This window comes from Lepidochelys kempii, chromosome 10, assembly GCF_965140265.1.
Source record: "Lepidochelys kempii isolate rLepKem1 chromosome 10, rLepKem1.hap2, whole genome shotgun sequence".
NCBI classification, from domain to species: Eukaryota; Metazoa; Chordata; order Testudines; family Cheloniidae; genus Lepidochelys; species Lepidochelys kempii.
In genome coordinates, this window is record NC_133265.1 from 69,387,980 (window position 1) to 69,407,363 (window position 19,384).

Here is a 19,384-nt window from a genome sequence, read left to right on the forward strand (position 1 = left end):
AGGCACTCTCATCTAAACTGCAGCTCCCACATGCACAGAGCTATAGCTAGTGCACTAAGAAATATGATCTAGTCTCCCTATGCAGAGGTTCTAATTTCCTGTAACAGAACCTTACGCAGCGAACTCTATGCTTCCCGTTTGCCCAACCAAGGGAATCTTCCCTTCTTCTCTCCATCCCACTCTGCTTAGACCTTTGCAGCTACAGCGATCAACTTAGAGACTGGCTAAGGGGCATGCCATGGGCTAACAGAAAATGAATATACTGGGTATTTCTTACAAGAGTCTCACTAAAATACACCGTCCCTACCAGTCCCCAATATGCAGCCACTGCCTTTCACACCCCTTGCACTGGAATGATACTGAAGAGAAGTTAACCTAGAATTGCTTTCTTTCCCATGCAACTCTTAGGCATGGAATTCTCCCCTTTGAAGCAAGTTCTACAGCAGGCAATATACCACCCAGATGGAGGTGCTATAAGAATGGTACCTGTATATAACCTATGTCATGTTACGTTTTCATAACAGGCTCAGCTTTTTACTCTTTTATTAAAGGGAAAGAGATGTAATATAATAAATACATCCTACCATTTCTAACTCAATGTCCAAAAGTTTGCAAGCACCGAACACTGGAGGTTTAGCTGTGAATTAAACAGACAGAAAGGTGCATTATGAAGCTCAAAACAAACAAGCAAAGAAGCTAGAAAAGACAAGATGCAGCCAAACATATTCCAATGCCATGCTGCTCGCTAAGGAGAACAGTGCATTTCCATGGCATGACCACGAACTCACCATCGTCAGGTTGCATCTGCCCTACTGGTCTTTGAATTGGTGTTCCAGACACCACAACTGAAGATGCACGGCCATGGTAACCAACGGGTAAGTGCAACCTTGTTAAAGCAAAGCATTGATTGTGTGTTAAATGCTGTATTACAATCACTAGAACCATACACTGTGGAAGCTCAAAGCACTCTACAGTAAGTTACTAAGTTTCACTGTCTAACCACTTTAGAATACGTTTGTCCTCTGAATGGTGCCACCTTTTTAGGCATCCATATTTATTTACTGACACTCAGTCATTGGTTTCTTGCTATATGAGAAGAACCAGCTTTCAGATTAAACTGTCTCTGAATCAAGGAGCTGCAACTGACTCCTTGCAGTCACTCCTTTCTGCTACAACTAAGCACAGCTCAGACATAGCGGAGAATGGAGACGTGAAGTTTCAGACACTGTGGGACAGATCCTCAGCTGGTATACATCGTTGTAGCCATAGCAGAGTTATATGTACACTAGCTAGAAATCTGTCCTTGGGGGATTATTTTCCTGGAAGGTTACAGAGACCTTTGCAAAACATGTAAAACATGACATGTGAGAAAAAAAATAACTGAACTACGAACCAGTTAGGCATCAAAGCATTCTCCTTCCCTCTGAACATGATCCCAACATTTGTAGCATGTTGCCTTGAAGAATAGAAGTCAGTGTAGTCTCCTGGGAAAAAGAAAAGCACAAAATATAGATCAACTGTATGAAAACCCTTATCTGGTAGGGTGAAGGGGCATAAACGTTCCACATTCTGTTACCCTGAAAAGGATGGGGAAGGGGAGAGAGAAGTAGAGGAGTTTGGAAACATGTAGTCACAAGACTGTAGTAATCATACAGATGATCTATAAGAGGGGATGGTTGCCAGCTGCACATGGAGGATAACGCAGCGCAAAACTGGTTACACACTGCAAAACTGTTTACTTTTTTTAAAACTTGCAGTGAAGAGTGGCAAGAAAAAACACCATTTCAAACCATTAGCTACAAATATATGAACAAGCCATGTGCTTTGTACAGTTTAACCATTTTCTATTGTCATTTTCATTTTGCTGATGCCATTGAGAATGCAATACTGCTAACAGAGGAAAGGATTTTGTAAACAGTGCATTTACTGCCCCCTAGTGCCCTTTTTGGGAAATGGTTTGACTCACATTTCAATTACCTTGGTAGCCCTAATGGAACTCAAAATGTATGCAGTGGGAATGAAAAATATCAAAGATTATAAGAGACTTTTTTCCCCTTCCTAGCTCCACCCTTAACTTGCTGAGCCCACACATGGTTTCAGGTTCCCAGTCTAGCACCAGTTCCAAAGTTATTGACAGAAACAGTGTTGCCAATTCTTGTGATTTTAATCACACGTCTCGTGCTATTTTGTTACAGCTCCAGCAGTCAGGTGATTATGTGAGAATCACAGCTTTCATTTAAAGAAAAAAAAAGGCTGCCCTTATAGTTGCAGAGAAAAGCTTAAAATTTGACCCACATGTACCATAAAGGCTCAAAACCCAGAAGGCGAATAATATTTTATTTATTTTTAACTCTCACGATTGCTGGTGCCTGACCTGTTTGAACATTTGGGTTTGGTAGTACTGCAGAAGAACTTGCAGGCCACAGTGGCAGAGATAATTTTTGAAATTCAACTGGTCACAGGTTAGAAATAAGGCTGATTTCACCCAGTCTCCCTTCCTTGGTTTGTATTTATCAGCTCTGTTAAAATCAGCCTCGATCCCCCATAAAAACACACACACTCATACAGGTCTTGACTTTTCCTTCACCTGAAGGTCATAATATATGTGCTCAGATACCATAGTGACCGACAACCCTATAGAAATACGTGGAAATGGTTGCTCTGGTGCTTTCCAGAATTGTCAGACGTAATAATTTAACCTAACGAGAGTTACAAGTCCCCCAGGCACCCAGCCTCCATAAACCCAGGACCTGCAGGAGTCATCTTGCAACATCAATGCAAAATTCAGCCCAGTGCTCACCCTTGGGGCAAGCACGACACTGCTCTGCTAGGGAGGATCTAAATGGCACAACTGAGCCTGAAGTTATTTGTAGTTACATGACACAGTGTTCTGAAATCAAGATAATCATCTGCCTAAAGAAAAGGGCTTTGAGCCAGTGGGGTCATACGGGCCTTTGGAGACATAGTTCTGACTTCAGGGATTAGGGGGACCAAGGAACCTTGATTTGATTAAGTTAGTAAAAGTTGCTTACATCGGTGTTAAAATACAGCACACACGTTTTATTTGTGACATCAGTAATATCTGCAATTAATCCGTAATATCTACTTTACACCCATTCCTTGTCACAGCCACAGTCTGACCATCCTGTAAATTTGGGGCATGTGGGAGTCTCAGTGGCTACAAGCAAATCGTGTAGGTTTCAATTCACGAGACTTACCGATTTTAGCTGGAAGGTGCATTATAGTAGAGGCCTGAGGTACAAATGCTCTAAAAATACAAAACAAAGATTACAACTCTCAAAAAAGCCGGTGTCACCCTGGGCTGGCTTAGAGGAAGTTCAGTCTCTTTTTGCACTAACTTCGTTCTGGCATCTGCTTTGAAAAATCTTGCCTTGCCGCAATTCTGTGCTAGCTCATGGTGTATAAAGTAAGCGCACAGAGGGTACAGGCTGCTATTGCACTGAAGTGGTTAACTGATTCTACAAGCTCCTGTGAGGAAATGTACAATAGTGCACAGGAAGGGTTGCATGCTTGGAAGACCTCACTCTTTTCCTACAGCAGCACATGGGAGGAAATGCATCCACTGAGATGCACTGGAAGGTGAGTATAGATGTGTCCTCACTGCACTCTACTGGATGGAAGGTGTGATCTCAAGTGTTTTAGTTTCAGTTGCCCTCCTGCAGGAGGCCTACAAAGACACTAACAGCCTGTATACTACTGACAGCAGTAAAGCTCAAAAGGTCTCCCCTTAGCACAGGTGTTAAGACACCCTTGTTTTCTGACCTCACAAGTGCTAAACCCTTCAGGCCTCTTGGGATACGTCTACACTGCAATAAAACACCCGCAGCTGACTCAGGCTCGCGGGGCTCAGGCTGTGATTGGGTATAAAATTACAGTGTAGATGTTTGGGCTTGGGCTGGTGCCCAGGCTCTGGGAACCTGAGGATTAACTCTGCAATTTTATAGCCCCCCCATCCCGAGTCAACTGACATGGGCCAGTCACAGGTGTTTTATTGCAGTGTGTAGACATACCCAGACTTTCATGCTGCATGCATGGAATTTATGGGACCAAGGCTGCTGGCCTCATGTATGGGCGACCGCCCTCCACCTCTACCCCTCACAGCCAGCCCAAGGCCCCTTAAACCCCCAAGCGCTAGGCCCAGGGGGAGGGTAAGGGTTGGAGGCACCCTGGCCGGGGGCTCCTGTGGTGCACCAGGCTCCACTTGCTAGTCCTGGCAGGAAGGGGAGGGACAGTACTTCCTCCTCCTCTGCACTGACCATTCCCAGGGCTGAGTCAGACTCACCTCTGGGAACCTCCCCCAGCTGCATGAAGCACTGCATGCCCTCCTCCCCCTGCTTCTTGCGCCCATCACTCCCTAGCTACGGGGGGAGCTGCCCCTGCATTTGCCCAGGGCACCATTTTCCTTAACACCAGTCCTGCATGGGACTATACAGATATCTATACATGCAGCCAGCTCCGATTTCATTACAGCAAGGAACCCGCCTGAAAGTTTACCTCAGGTTGATACTGTATTGTGCCTTCTAAGTTTACAAAAGGCCTTGAGAGCTACACAACAGATCCATCTCTCCAGAGCTATGTTAAATATTTACACAACGCCACTGTTAAATGAAGTATTGAGGGAGGGAGAGACGACTGGAACCGCAGTGACATTCAACTACCCTTCTCCAGGGAACTGGATTCTCTGCCAGCGAGAACACCTCTTTATAACACCTCTTTAGGTGATGGACTGATTGCTTCTGTTTACACACCAGCAACTTCTAACAGTAGTGTGCAACTAGCTTCCAAGCCTCAATAATAATAGCAACCAAACTGCTCCTCTCCTCCGACTCTCCACGAATATCTCCTCCAGCTGGGAATGACACCCCAGCTCAAAATACAGACAGACCCTGAGAAGGCTGAAGTACCAAATAAAAGTGCTTTGTACATGTGATGAGGAACCACGAGTGTTAATCTTGAGTCACTTCCAGATCCCAAATGCCTCACCTTTTCCGTAGCTCAGAGTTGTCTCTCAGTGTTGGCTCACTGGCCGACAGTAGCTTTTGGAGAAACGTTCTAGCTTCCTTCCAAGCTTCGTGGCCCAACCCCATGAAGTCATTAAGGGTTGGCTAAAACACAGTATGAAGGTAGAGATGTGTGAGAGAACATTTGTTTTCTCAACTCCCTTTGCTGTACATGTGGGGTATCTCCTGTGTTACCAGTACTGAGATTACATTACTAATCCTGAAGTAACAGGCAGCTCCATGCACAGAGACCCTGCCTATCATGATCATTAATATGGTCTTATTGTTTCTTTGTGCTCCCCCACTTGTCAACCAGTATACATCTGTTGTATCTGACTCATACTTAGATTGCAATGTCCCTTCCCCAAAGAGAATGTTTTTGTACAGCATTTATCACTATAGGGTCCTGATCTGTGCGATAGGTGCTCTTGCAAACCAAATAAATAAATAAATCAAATAATAATTAAAATAATCATCCACCTACATCTTCAAATACCATGGAAGCTTGCAATGGCAAGACTAGTTGTGATCTGAGATATAAATTATATTCACCTCCCATGCAGAGAGCCAGCAAGGGCTATGTACCACTTAAATCCCACTTAATCCAAGTTGTTTCCTCTTGGAGATTCTTCCTTATGAAGATGCCAGAAATGTAGGGGTTTAAGTGGGACTGGAGTGGTGTATAAATCTTGGTACTGGCCCTCTGAACTCGGTAGATTTCACTCCGTAGTGCACTTCTTAATCAACAGAAAGAAACTTTTAGGAGAGCTCATTTATTTTACTTCTGTCTAAATTTTAAATTGCAGGTGCTCTTTGTTAGTGGCTCCATTCCTAAGCGATGTAGGTTCCAATTCAGCAAAGTGTGCGCTCCCCCTACACCTGCCACTTCTGCACAGGAAGGAGAGGCCTGCCTGTGCTTTGCTGAATTGGGGCCATAGTCAGACCATCTAACTCTCTGCTTCTGTGGATTGCTGCAGAATCATCTGAGTAGCCATGTGCACTCAGTGCCAACCCAGCACTGTTACACTCCAGTTTTAAGCCAGTAATTCCATTCAGCAGAGTTACACTGACATGAAACAAGATCACCACAATGGTGAATCAGTCCCAATTCCCCATGCCCCCCACCCCTTTAAAAAAAAAAAAAAAGGACAAACCAGCAACTCAAGCATGCACATGTAAACTACCACAATGCTCTCGATCAGAGTCTGGGTCACTAAAATTTCACATGACAATTCATTTAAAACATGGTGGAGATGGACATTGTCAAATTGTATGATAAATACCTGGTCAAAGACATCCTGGTGCTTGGAGAGGGCTGGTCCACTAAAAAGATGTTTAATAGCACTCAGTTCCAATACCTGGTCTCCAATTGCCACCCCAATCCTGTGCCTAGGCTACAATTGGAAAAAAACGTGTTTATACCTGTGACCAATAATGCTCTTATGAGGGTTCTGGGGAAAAACAAGGGAGTACAAGGAGTTTAAGTGGGGCAGGAGTTGAGGCGCTACCTTGGTGCCTACCTTACCATAGTTATAATTGATGGACAAAGGCTGCTGATTTTAAAATTTAAGAGGAAGGCAGGGGAAGCTGCATTATTTTTTTTGGCAAATTCCTCACAGATTTTGAGGGTGGAAGGACACCCTTCCACCACAACCTTCCAGGGGTGGGGTAAGGGGAGGATATTGTCCTTCCTTCCTGCCTATCCATCCATGGTACCCATATACACTCCCCATCCCATCACCATAGTATCAGAGGGCCACACAACCTTTGTGGGCTCATCCCCAAGTCCCCATGAGGTAGGGAAGTGCTATTATCCCCATTTTATAGATGAGGCAGAGAGAAGTTAAGTGATTGCCCAAGGTCACACAGGAAGCTTGTGGCAGAGCAGGGGACTGAATCTGAGTTACCCAAGTCCCAAGCTAGTGCTCTTATCACTGATCCATCCTTCCACATGAGGAGGTGGAAAGGCTGGTGTGGAAGGTTCCCTCCATGTGTATATTTACCTATCACTAAAAAATGAAAATAAAAACAAACAAAGCAAAAACACTGCTCATTTGTGACAGTTTTTAATAGGATCTACACAAAAACTCTGTTCAGAACTTGCACTGCTGTCTTTGCAGTGGCACAGACTACATCCCCCCTACCACAGCTGTGCTGAAATCAGAAAGATGCTTTGGCATTACAAACAGAAGTTCCAACTGGTAGTGAATTTAAATGAAATATAGCCATAGTAATCAGTTTCATTCCAAAGAAAAGTACAGATATTCAATTTTGTCTCAATGAAAATAGAATAAAACCAGTACAGATTAAAAAACAACTGCTTTCAGCCTCTCTTCTTTGAGCAAGACCCCAAATCTGATTTGCACAAATATAATCCTAGATGTTTATTCAGCAGGCATTCCTGCCAGAAAAATCTCAGGGCCGGACAAGTTAATATGTAACCTGTAGCCCTAAATAAAATCTGTTATTTTAACAGAGCGATTATTATAATATTGTGATAGGACATTAATTTCCAAAAGGTATAAAATTATTTGAATCAACTTTAAAAAAAATTGAGACATTTGCGCAAGAATAGTTACTAGGGAAGGAAAAAATGCACTATGTAGTAACACACAAACACGCATCCGGGAACAGATTAAGGGCACGTCAGCACTGCAATAAAACACCCACGGCTCGCCCATGTTAGCTGGCTCGGGCTGTGGGACTATAAATTTGCAATGTAGGGTTAGCTGGCTCACGTTAGCTGGGTCGGGCTGGAGCCTGGGCTCTGGGACCTTTCCCACTCATGGGGTCCGGTCCAGAACCCAAACTCAGCTTGAGCCCAAATCAGCTGACAAAGGCCAGCTACAAGTGTTTTATTGCCATGTAGACATGCCCTTAGTTTCATCATCCAGCTTTTATCTTTGGAAAACACCAGATAATTAGAGCCAAGGCTCTTCTATGCTGGAATTCATTTTTAAACTACAACTGAGAGGCAAAAAATGCTAGAGTAACTGAGAACCATTATGATGATTCTGCAATGTTCATTAACCATTGATAATCCTCCAGCTTCTGTTTCCAGAGGTATCTGCTTGCCAGCTCTCTCTTTTATGATGTGTGTTGGGGGGGAGGGGAGGGGTGGGGTGTTTCAGAGGCTCCTGTCCTTCATTGCTAAATGTGCACATGAATGTAATCTGTTGCAAACAGCAGTGCTGTACAGTAAATTGGAGGTACATGGTGTGATTTTCAAAAGGAGTCTAAGAGAGTTAGGGACCCAGTTCCCATTGAAATGGCAATTGGGTGACTAACCCCATTGGGCTTCTTTCAAAACCCTAGTGATGTTTTCCTTGTATGGCCAGAAAATATAAGTGTTGCTGTAGCTGTGTTGGTCCCAGGATATGAGAGACACAAGGTGGGTGAGGTCATAGCTTCTTCAGGTCAACTTCTTCAGACCTGAAGAAAAGCTCAGTGTAAGCGTGAAAACTTCTCTCTCCCACCAACAGAAGCTGGTTCAATAAAAGATAGGCCCTCACCCACCGTGTCTCAGAAAATATAAGTCCCACAGTGTGGTCCTTGCACATATGAATTGAACGGAACAGTAAATATATAAAACAATGGTTTTCAACCTTGAGTTATTTGCGGACCACTACAAATTTCAAATGGATGTGTGGACCCCTTTGGAAATTTTAAACAATCTGTGAACCCCCCAGGAGTTCATGGACCACAGGTTTAAAACCACTGTTCTATGGGAATGACAAACTTTTGCGGCTCCCTTAGACAGTCTGTGGCCCCCTTAGACAGTCTGTGGACTCGCAGGAGTTCACAGACCACAGGTTGAAAACCACTGATATAGAAGATACAGAAGAGACTTGACTTGTCCAAAGTCACTCAGGTTAGTCAGTTGCAGGGTTAGGAACAGAACCCAAGTCTCCTGACTCTCAATCCAAATTAGGGGGAAAAATAAAAGGGTAGGCCCTTAATTTATAGGATTAGAATTGTGGTCCTGTAGACCACTATCATGTTTAAAACAAACTTCACTTGAAAAAGATATTTAGCTTGGAAGGATTTGATTTTTAATCAGTAAACATCAATTCCACTGTATATACAGGAAGTGACAAAAATATTTAATCAATAATAGTCCAAATTTACTGACATGCAAAGTAAGAAAAATGTTGCTTGAGAGCTTATTAAAATTTGATTTAAGGATATTTACTGTGTATATTGACATCTGATATTGACAATTTGTGTTTTAATGCTTATAAAACTAACTTTGTATCTCAATAGCTACTGTCACAGCCTAATTATATTTTACACAGATTATTTCTTTCATCAAATTTAGCTTTCAGATACATCAATTCATATTGCTTACAATGTACATTCCACAATACAACTAAGATTAGTAGTATATAGGATAAAAGTTAAAATGGGGCTTTGAGAGGGAAGAGGAAGGAGAGGTTAAACTCAGCCATAAAGGAGATAACAGAAAATGGTGCTGGTAAAGAAAAGTGAAAACTTTATAGCATACAGAGGGGCATGAGGAAATATAGACTTTTATACTCAAAAGCAGAAAATATATTATATGCATTTAATATGGATTTAAAGTAAAGTACTTATAAAAATATTAATGTTCTTTAAAGAAATAGCCCTCAGGTCATCACATCAAGAAAAGACAGTATAAATGTTGAAGCTTCCTAGTGTAAACAGCTAACCCCTAAGATTCCCAGCCAGGAAAGCCTTTCCTGTCCCTGGTATCTGGGGATCATCACACAGCATTTGAAAAAAAGAAAAAGAAAAAACTTTTCTCCTCATTCATAGCCTCTGAACTTCAGAGCAAAGATTCACCCACAACAGCAGCAATCTTTGCAGCACAAAGACAAAGCAGCAGATAACTCACCTTCTCCTCTGTAGAGAAAACCCCATAGGGAAGGTTCTGAAGAGGGAAATCTGAGTTCTCCTCTATCTGGATGAAGGACATTTTGAGCTCAGGGCAAGCTATGGTGCAAACACGCTCTCAGCTCGGCTACAACCACACCAGGAGAGCCTCCACATGTTGCATTAGACAATGTGGATCTGCCAGGCCCACCCTCTCCTTCAGCCACAAACCAATCAGAAGCCACTCTCCAGCCCACCCCCTTCAGCCCTGCTCCTGCTTGTAGATGGTTAATGAATACCAGAGTTCTGCATGACTCAGCAACACGGGCCTCTGCACCGTTAACCGTTTCTGGCTAGAGCCTCTTTGAGAGGAGTATATTGTATGGTTACTGAAGGGAAGACTGTTCCCCCTTCCTGAACCCTTGATTACTGGGAGAAGCTATAGATGTGCACCTGCTGGGCCAGGAGACACATTTGTTTCCCTTCTGTTGGGGGCACTTGGCTATAGAAGTGATAGTAACAAATGACCCTACAAGAACCCAGGCACAAAAGGGGCAGCTCAGATACCATGGGGAAAGCAGACAGTTTTTATTTAGCATTTGTTCAGTTTAGAAGTTCCACAAGAACCTGATTCCATCTATAAAGCTCCAGCTGCTGAGGTGCAAATATCTGCAAACAGTGGCAAAGGACAGAAACCACCACCTCACTCTACACCATATCCTTGCCAGCCGTCCTAGGTCCTTTGGAGGAAAACCTAGACCAAAAAATTAAAAACCCAACACCACTGTTCTACATGTGGACACAAGGCTGAATGTAAAAGCAGGACTTTTTAAAAAGAAGAAAAAAAATAATGAGGTAGGATGGGGGAGAAGATTCTTTTTCTATAAAGATTTTTAGACTCCTGGCTATCAAACCACAAAGCTGATTATCTCAAATTGATTTTGGTGGGGGATGAGTAGTTAAATGAACAAAGATTTGCTTGGATTTATTTTGACTTGCTCTGTCAGCTCTTTAATGTGGCAATCGTAGGACCAGACTCAACTACTTTAAATTGGCACAGCTTCATTGACTTCAGTGGTGCTATGCCAGTTTACATGAGCTGAAGCCTTGGCCCATGTAATTTCAGGAATGTTCTTTGCAAGGAAAAATTAGCTTCCAAGCAGTTATGTACTATGTTTAACTGAAGTAATATCATAGTATACCGTGAGATTTGAATACCTACATTATTACGGTAGCCAGCATTTATTGCTAAATATTTCCACAGCTGATTTGATTTTATCTATACCCAAACAAAAGTCATATAGTTAAAGCATTAAGTTTTGAGAATGTGTTTCATTGAAACACACTTAATACCCCTTCCAGAATTAAGATTTCTTATAGCATCACATTTAATGATGCAACAGATGCACTGGTATAAAGGGAATTAAATGCTCATCCGCTAGCATCAGGCAGACCATTTACTAGGATGTGAAGCATCAATGGTCATACTACTGTCATTAAGTGCAGCAAGAGTCAAATCAAACTCCAGTGTGATGTGCTATTTCTATTTTAGTGCATGAATAGTAGTAAATGGTGAAGGATGTTGTTCAAAGTCTATTCATTGTATCCAATGCACTTAACTCCTAGAGGAATTTTTGTAAGCTTGAAAGACAATGATAGCATGCCCTCAACAGCCAGGCTACAAAGACTTATTTCATTGGTTCAAAACAGATTGCACGGAGGAGGAACTGGATAAGGTTGACTCTAAATCTTTGTCAATAACCCCCATCTGATTTTGGAATAGCAGCATTTTAAGCTCTAGTTTCCTCCTGCTTACGGGTGGTGGTTCCCAATATGTGAGGTAGGGGGCACAGTCGTTCCTGCCTCATGTGATAAGTGCAGAACCAAGTGGCAAAGGGAGCCTTGGAGCTCCAAAGGCAGCTGCTTTCCCTGCACTTGTTTCCCTCCTCCTCACTCAGGGATGTCAGCCTTACTCCTGCTCCTCCCTCCTCCATGGAGCAGAGAGACAGCAGTTCCTTTTAAGCCAACCAGCCTCTCTTTATGCATGTTGTGCCTGTTCTCTGGTCAGTCCTGCAGCAGCACCTCCACACCAATGGGTCACTGTGCTAAATATGTAGTGGAGATGGAGGAAGAGAAAGGAAGCTGGGGGGGACGGGGGACTGACATTGGGGGGAGGAAGAAGATAAGCGAGACGGGCCAAAAACTGGAGAAGGAAGATGCAGAAAACGGGAAGGGAACTGGGTGCAAGGGTAGTAGGGGGAGGGTAAAAATGGTAAGCAAAACCTGCAAAAATATAAAAAAGACAGGGAAAAATACAAGAATCAAGGGAGATGTGACTACCATGCTATGCCATTGCATGATGACACGTGGATGCACTGTTCACAAACATCATAAATGAGGATCTTCTTTAACCCAAAAAGACTGGGGCACCATTGAAATATCTTGATTTGCAAGACCCTGATTCATGCCCTCCCCCCATGTTCCATAGCCAACGAGTCCTTAGCAGTGCATGGTTCAAAGTCCATATCTGATTTTCAAAGTTAAAACCTCCATATGATGTTCCTGAAGGTATAAAATGGTTCTCTCCATCATCTGAAGTTGTAGATTACCTCACATGCTACCTGATGTAGTAAGACCCTTTGTGCAGTGCAATGTACGGTACTTGTCTGGTAATTGTCAGCAACCACTTTTCCTGCAGGGTTCAGAATTTTAAAGGATGCATTCAGCATTGATTAAAGAAAATTAACATTTTAAATAAAGCCAAAATCCTGAATGGCTGAGCAACTGCACACAAAATCTCATTTGTTCCACAAATATTTGAAAGCTGTTTAATCGGAAGTAAGAGTCACCAAGAGAAAGGTAAACTGAGGATCAGATCCAGAGAGGAATTTGAGTCCTACTTCTGCATATGTGTAAGTTTTGAAAAGAATCCATGGTGGGGTGAGCTTACACGTGCAGTTATAAAAAAGTCACATACATTGTTATAGCTATAGCACATAGCCTTTAAACAGACATTGGTGATTAGGTGGGTGTGACCATCTGTGGGCAGAGTGACTATCCAGGACTTCACAAGAAAGGCAGATATGAGTCACAGAACAACTGCAAGACAGCCTTGTCTACCCTGCCACTTCACAGTGCTGCAACTTTCTCACTCGGGCTGTGAAAAAACAACATTCCTCTGAGCACTGCAAGTTTCAGCACTGTAAAGTGGAAGTGTAGACAGTGCACCAGCCGTCCTCTCAGCGCGGTAGCTACTCCCCTCGTAGTGGGGGTGCCGTGACTACGCAGCCACGTTAAAGTGCTGCCATGGCAGTGCTTGAACGTTGCTAGTGAAGACATACCCTGAGTGAGAGAAGTTGATTCACAAGCCGCCAGGTCTGTTAAATGGACACTAAATCTGAAAAACTGCCTAAGGGTTTCTAACCTTCGTATAGCATAGGTCACATCCTAATGAAGAAGTTGTCTCAAGGGCCAGCTCTCCCAAACAGAACTGCACAGACCAAATCCCGTAACATATGTTAAATCATCACAAATTAACAACAGCTACAGCAACTATTTACATGGAAAAATGACAATATATGTTTGGCTACTTTGAATGCAATTTAGCAGACTGAAATCATGAGGAGCCATCACCCTGTGACTGCCTGGTTCTCCAAGCCAGAAGTGGCTCCCACAAACTGCAATGTTGGAACCTCTGATCCAGTCAATTTCACGAGGCTAAATGAAAAACAATTTCATTCACTTGCCCCAGGAGTTCCCTGTCACCTTTTATGATCACATTTACCTATTTTAAAGCGCATTTTTATATATCTTGTTGCTGTGCAAAAGACAAGCGGGGAGAAAAAAAAAATCACTGACTGTATACAAAAAGTGTTTTCAAATGGACAAGTTAAGAATGCCGATAATGACTTTATTCCCTCCAGTCTTTCAACAGGTAGGTGTCACTTGTAACAGTAGGTAAAATAAATTCAGATAAAAGTTGATTTAATTGCCATTCAGATCTACAAGGATATCAGAATGCATTGTACCTGGAGAAAGAAGAGGTCCAAATCAAAATAAAGGGCTGAAAAGCAATCAGTGTGACAGATACCAGTGATCAACACAAAATACCCCAATTTTTTAAAATTTTATTTAATCAAAGTTAAGACGTGGATAAACATAAATACAGCACAGTTACTTCAGATCATTCTTCATATTTGTGTACATACAGACTGATGAATGTAATCCCAGTGAAATCTTCAGTCAGCAATGAAGTGCATACTAGCCTACCCCGACCCCACACACACACAGAAACAAAATCAATTTTTTTTTTAAAAACCACACGAACTTATAATCTCAGCACACACTCTCTCATTACAAATGATTCATACATAAATAGGTAGTGGGTGCAAACAAGCTAATATGCTAACATGTATAACCTTTCTTGTTAATGAAAACCAGAAGCAGCCATAATGATTAAAATACATTCAGTTACTGATAACTAGTTGTGCCATGAGGCATTACCAAAAAAGAAATCGTGCTGCAGAGAAAAGCTATATACAACAAGAAAATAAACTGCGAAGTTAATGCATGCATGTTTTGTACTGGAAAAGCACAGCCCTCCCATGTTTTCTCCATGTTTGTTATAAAAGCCCTCTGCACTCAACTAAAATTAAAATGATCTTAAAGGATAATACTTGTAAAGTTTACTTAAGTCTTCAGCCACAGAAAACTGCAATGAAAATAAATGTTCAGAGTCATTTTCAAAACAAAAAACAAAAACAAAAATCTATTCTTCTGATGACATGCATGATTAAAAGATCTAGGCAAGATACACTGCTCTACATTCCTGATGACTAAGGAAAAAGCTCAAGTCAATTTAATCTGCAGATGGTCAGGGGATTTTATATTCCAGCAGAAGTAGCAGTTCAGATCTTCTGAATCTTTTCCCCAACAACTACAGGATTTTCTTTCCTGATTTTCTCAGCAGCATCAGCTTTGTAATTGTAAGAGCAACTGTGTACATCTGAATAACGGTGCACACCACAGTAAACGTTTCCACACCGGCATTCAAACCCTGTAAACAGAAATATTGATCTATTAAGACAGACACTAAAGATGACTTAATTCTACAGGTTTGGCCTTTTTAATATCCTAAATACTACATTCACATTCGTTATCAACTAATCTCAGTTACCAGCATCCGTCAGTCAAAGCCAGTTTCTGCTGCCAAAATTGCTGACATATAAAGCACCGAAGTTATAAATCTTTGTTGTAGTGATTATTATAAAGAGCCCTCACTTCAAATATGCATTGCTATACAGCACTACAAAAATACAGTCCCTCAAGACTTACTGCAGACATTTTTTCAGTCACCAAGCGGAGGAACGACTCAAACGATTTTCAAATACTTAAACTGAATCATACCACTTCATTATGAAGGCTGATTAATGAGCAGACTCTTATATAATGGCCTGGAGAGTTGAGGTAAATGTAAGAGCTCCCAAACAGGAGCACTTGTAATGAAGAGCATTTTGCTTAATAAATGAAACAGTTAAACACAAGGACATATGAAAAGTCCTCTTTAATAAGAGCTACTGGTTGAAAACACCTTAGGGCCAACTTTTACTTCAAATCCATCAAAGTCAACAGACTAACCCACATGTGAATCTGAAGGCAGAATTTGGTCCTTTGATATTAATTGCATAACTTAGTCTTGGACTAAGAAAGAAAATGAAATATTTCTTACCAGTAAGTCCCACCTTCTTCCGGCACATGAAACAGCGATTCTTTTTCTGTTTTGGTTTGTCAAGTGACTTGTCTTGTTCTTCAGATGTAGACTCTGCACTCTCTGACACTAAAGCTAATATAAAAGAGATAAAAACTGAAAAAAGAGTGGAAAAAATGGCAAGAGATTTGTTTGAGCCACAAGAGAAATTTGAAGCCTATTTTGTAAATTCAAGCTCTGGGACTTGTAACCTTGTTGTAATCAATTTTTCCTTCCATAATCTACAATCCAGTCACGTGTGGAACTCTGCTTTAGCAATATTTCTGCATCACACAACAAGTAGTGCACTTGAGCTCCCTCTTTCTAAATTTAATTATCCAACCTGACTCATCCAAGAGAGAAGTCAGTTGACAGTGCTAAATGTTTTATATACAATTCATAACCTACAAACTACTGTAAGGACTAGTAAGAAAGACAGACCAAGGTTTAAATATACACACACTGTTCCTTTTAAATCTCAAAACCCAAGATTTAAAAATGGCTCTGAAGTTACCAAGTTTGGCAAGATGCAAGTGTAAGGTTTAACAGTTCCATAAAATTGTTACAATTAGCAGTATTCAAAGCTGATTCAAGTCAAGCGAGAAGCACAGATAATTTACCAGAGTTCAATAAAACACTTCTCCCTTCCGCAATGCTGCCTCACAATGCTCTTATGGAGGATAACAATATTGAATCAAACAACTTTCGGTATGTCAGATTTATGCTACTGAAGGCTAAAGACATCCATTGCCAATGGAGAAAAGAATTTAACTATGAAATCCGAGGGAGAAGGAATTACCCGAAATGAAAACTACATCTTTTTGGGAAGGTGGAGGTGTAATGTTTCCAGGCAATTCTAATCTTCTCTCACATCTGAAAGAGACTTGGGCTGCATATGGGAGAATCCGAGTAGAGAACATACAACTGAACAAATTGCCTGACCCAAGAAAAACAGGAGTGGTATTTTGTTCAGTTGCTGCCCTCTTCTCTACACCTGGGTGTATCAGAAACTTACAAAACTGACAGCAAGGGAAATTAACCTGGTTTTAAATGGGTCTGTAAGACAAACACTACCTACCAGCTATCTGCTAGGTCACAACAGGACAAGCTTTCACTGCCTACGTTGTAGGAAAGTGAACAGAAGAAATAGGGTGTGCAAAGGAAGGGACAGAGAAAGAATGAAAGGAGGCCGCAACTGGGTGAGTGCCAGCAAAAACAGGGCTAATCACATGAATTGCTAAAGAAGGGATACAGCAGTAGTCCTAAACGTTTGTCTGCAACTTGGCTACTTTTTCTGACAATATACACACAGCTGCATGCTTACCAGGCAGAATCGGTCAGAGATACGGTGAAGTATCACTTACCAGCTCTCTACCAATCTCACTACTACTCCTAAAGACTCACCTGACAGTTCATACTTTTTCACCCTCAATAGTATCTGAATGTTTGGGGTGTCTTTAGTATGTACATACAACTTTGAAATTATCAGTGGTCCAACTATAACTGCCAAGTGTTTGTTAACTAGAAGTCCACTTTGTAGATTGCCAATCTGACAGGTTGAAAACTAATAAAATCAAAGGTTACAAGAGGCAGGAAAATAAGTTTGGATGCAAAACAGAAGAATCTAAGTCTTTTAGGACTAACAGGATGAAATTCCAAAGTAACCACCTCCACTGATCTACTCAAAGAGACTTGGGACAAAGCAGGACATGCAACAGCATGTACAATAGCAGCAAGGTGTGCGCAAGAGAGGAAAAACCTCATTTTAGTGAGTTATCTAAAAGTAAAATTAGTGAGCTGCAAAATAAAGATTTGTTACAGCAAAGACCTAATGCAAATAAATACATCAATTTGGTTGAAAGGTTAACCTAGTGAGGATAAATATATAAATGAAACATATCCATGAAGACATTCATTCCATTATAAAGCAATATTACCATCATGACACATTTGTACCAAAGAATTTTATATAACCTAATATGTGTGTCACCAAATGTATAGTATTTAAGTAAAACTTTCACTTACCTATAGTACATAGTTTAAAATCTGTATCATACATCTTTCCTCTCTCTCTGGAGCCTTCATCTAGGAAGTCAGGATCATCTACATTATTTTCTATGCTTGTATCAAAGTGTACTCTGTTTCTGAGCCCTTTGTAGTATCAAGTAAATCTAAAATATCCAACAGCAAGTCCTCTCCCATATGGCCTACTGAAATACTCTATCTAGGTGAGGTCCACCGACGTTGACTGGGATGGGACATTTTAGATCCATTTTATTTACATGTCTTAATAATCTGTGCTCATTTAAAATTACTTGTTTGCACTTTCTATTTAGTTTTAACTACTTGCATTTCAGGAGTTATGACAGGTAGTCTATGATCGCTGCAAACACTACATTTTATATTGCTTGTTCAGCAGTGGATGGGTTAAGGGACATCTTAAAATATTCTTTGGCTGCAGCAACAGTAGCACAAGAAAGGTCAGATGAGCGTGAAGCAGGGGAAGGCGAGAAATAAGCAAGGGGCAACGTACTTTGCCACTTACCAGTTATTTAAAGTGGCATTGCCAAAGTTTTCCTTCATGCAAGATATTGAGCCTAATCCTCTGCCCCTCCTCATTCCACTCCTTACTTCTTAAGCACTAAAGCTGATCTAGCTTCCACTTATGTTACAGCAGCACTAAGGCTACTGAGGCCCTAGTAGCTCCCAATATCAGGGGGGTATTGGAAAGATAGAGTTAAAGCCACTTATGCTTCCCTCCCCAGCGTAATCCAGTCTTCTTAGAGGGAGGGTGGATTCCTAAGTAGCAAAAAGCTTGGGAAACAGTGGAAGCAAACACAGCTCTTATTTAAAAAGCAAAACAAAACAGTACTAATGGGAAAGCAGCATAGCAACACTCTGCGAGCACGTCTTCCCTGTTACATCCTCCCTATTCTTGGGCTTCAAAGTTTCATGTAGCTACATTATACATTAAAGTCAGCAGCCCCCTTATAATGTGTGTTTCAGACACCTTTAAACCTCTAATTTGAACTTTAGCCCTACTGGCCTGTAACACCTCCTTGCACTATAGTTGAAGTAGCAAAGTAACACTTCTAGACTACCCTCCTGAACCCAACTCTTGCAAGAATACGCTGAACTGTGGCACTGAGTTTGTGTAAAACAGCCCCACTATAAAGTAAATGATCTCTGACTTGCCTAGGAGTCATGACTATTAATCTTAATTACATAAACCAGAGATTTGGAGGCATAGCAGGGCTTGCTGCCTGTATTAGAGCAAGTTGCAAAGGAGAGCTTTTGTATGCCTAATTGGGCCTGTCCAACAAGAGAATCCCATATTAATGCAACAAGGCTGGGGACCCACCTGAGCAAGGAGTGAAAATGGCTGGTGTAGTACTAAGTATTTAGACTGCAAAGCCCAGAAGGGTCATGCAGTAACCAGATAATGTCTTTACCTGATTAATACACAGAGAAATCAAGAGCCTCCAATGCTCCCTCCCAGAAACTCAAACAGTTTTGATAGTTAACATTCAAAAACACGAGGCTAGAAGTATAATATATTGAAAAGAACACTTCCAATGACCAAAAAGGTCTCCTCCACTTTCAATAGGACCGGTTGTACATCCTAAATCTGCAAGGTAAAGGGTCACCTCAATGTGCAGATCTACCTGAAGCTTTGCTTAAAATGCAGAGGTTGTACAACAGTACAAACACAACTTCACCATCTGATTCTCCTACAGTTTGCCAAGGAGAAGCCCTAATCCAATGA

The 19,384-nt window shown here is 41.5% G+C and overlaps 2 protein-coding genes across 11 annotated transcripts in view; both read right to left on the minus strand.

The window, feature by feature from the left end:
* The window catches only part of FAH (fumarylacetoacetate hydrolase), a 31,694-nt gene extending 21,623 nt beyond the window's left edge, over positions 1-10,071 (minus strand). For 3 of the 7 annotated variants that reach the window (XR_012154038.1, XR_012154037.1, XM_073304113.1), the window contains exons 1-7: positions 9,895-10,071; positions 6,305-6,415; positions 5,005-5,126; positions 3,219-3,268; positions 1,394-1,484; positions 789-886; positions 585-637 (exon numbers count right to left, since the gene is read on the minus strand). Coding sequence is in view for 4 of the 7 variants with exons in the window: in XM_073304113.1 (XP_073160214.1) it covers positions 585-637; positions 789-886; positions 1,394-1,484; positions 3,219-3,268; positions 5,005-5,126; positions 6,305-6,415; positions 9,895-9,975 (606 nt within the window). In the remaining 3 variants the exon portion in view is untranslated. Of the gene's footprint in view, positions 1-584; positions 638-788; positions 887-1,393; positions 1,485-3,218; positions 3,269-5,004; positions 5,127-6,304; positions 6,416-9,894 lie in introns of those variants that run through there. The other 4 variants (XR_012154036.1, XM_073304111.1, XM_073304114.1 and 1 more) reach the window with 3 other exon arrangements.
* A 3,900-nt stretch (positions 10,072-13,971) lies between these two features.
* The window catches only part of ZFAND6 (zinc finger AN1-type containing 6), a 48,860-nt gene continuing 43,447 nt past the window's right edge, over positions 13,972-19,384 (minus strand). Inside the window, exons 5-7 of one of the 4 annotated variants that reach the window (XM_073304119.1) lie at positions 17,644-17,703; positions 15,601-15,714; positions 13,972-14,928 (exon numbers count right to left, since the gene is read on the minus strand). In XM_073304119.1, the coding sequence (XP_073160220.1) occupies positions 14,780-14,928; positions 15,601-15,714; positions 17,644-17,703 (323 nt within the window). In that variant the 3' untranslated portion in view covers positions 13,972-14,779. Of the gene's footprint in view, positions 14,929-15,600; positions 15,736-17,643; positions 17,704-19,384 lie in introns of all 4 variants that reach the window. The other 3 variants (XM_073304117.1, XM_073304116.1, XM_073304118.1) reach the window with 3 other exon arrangements.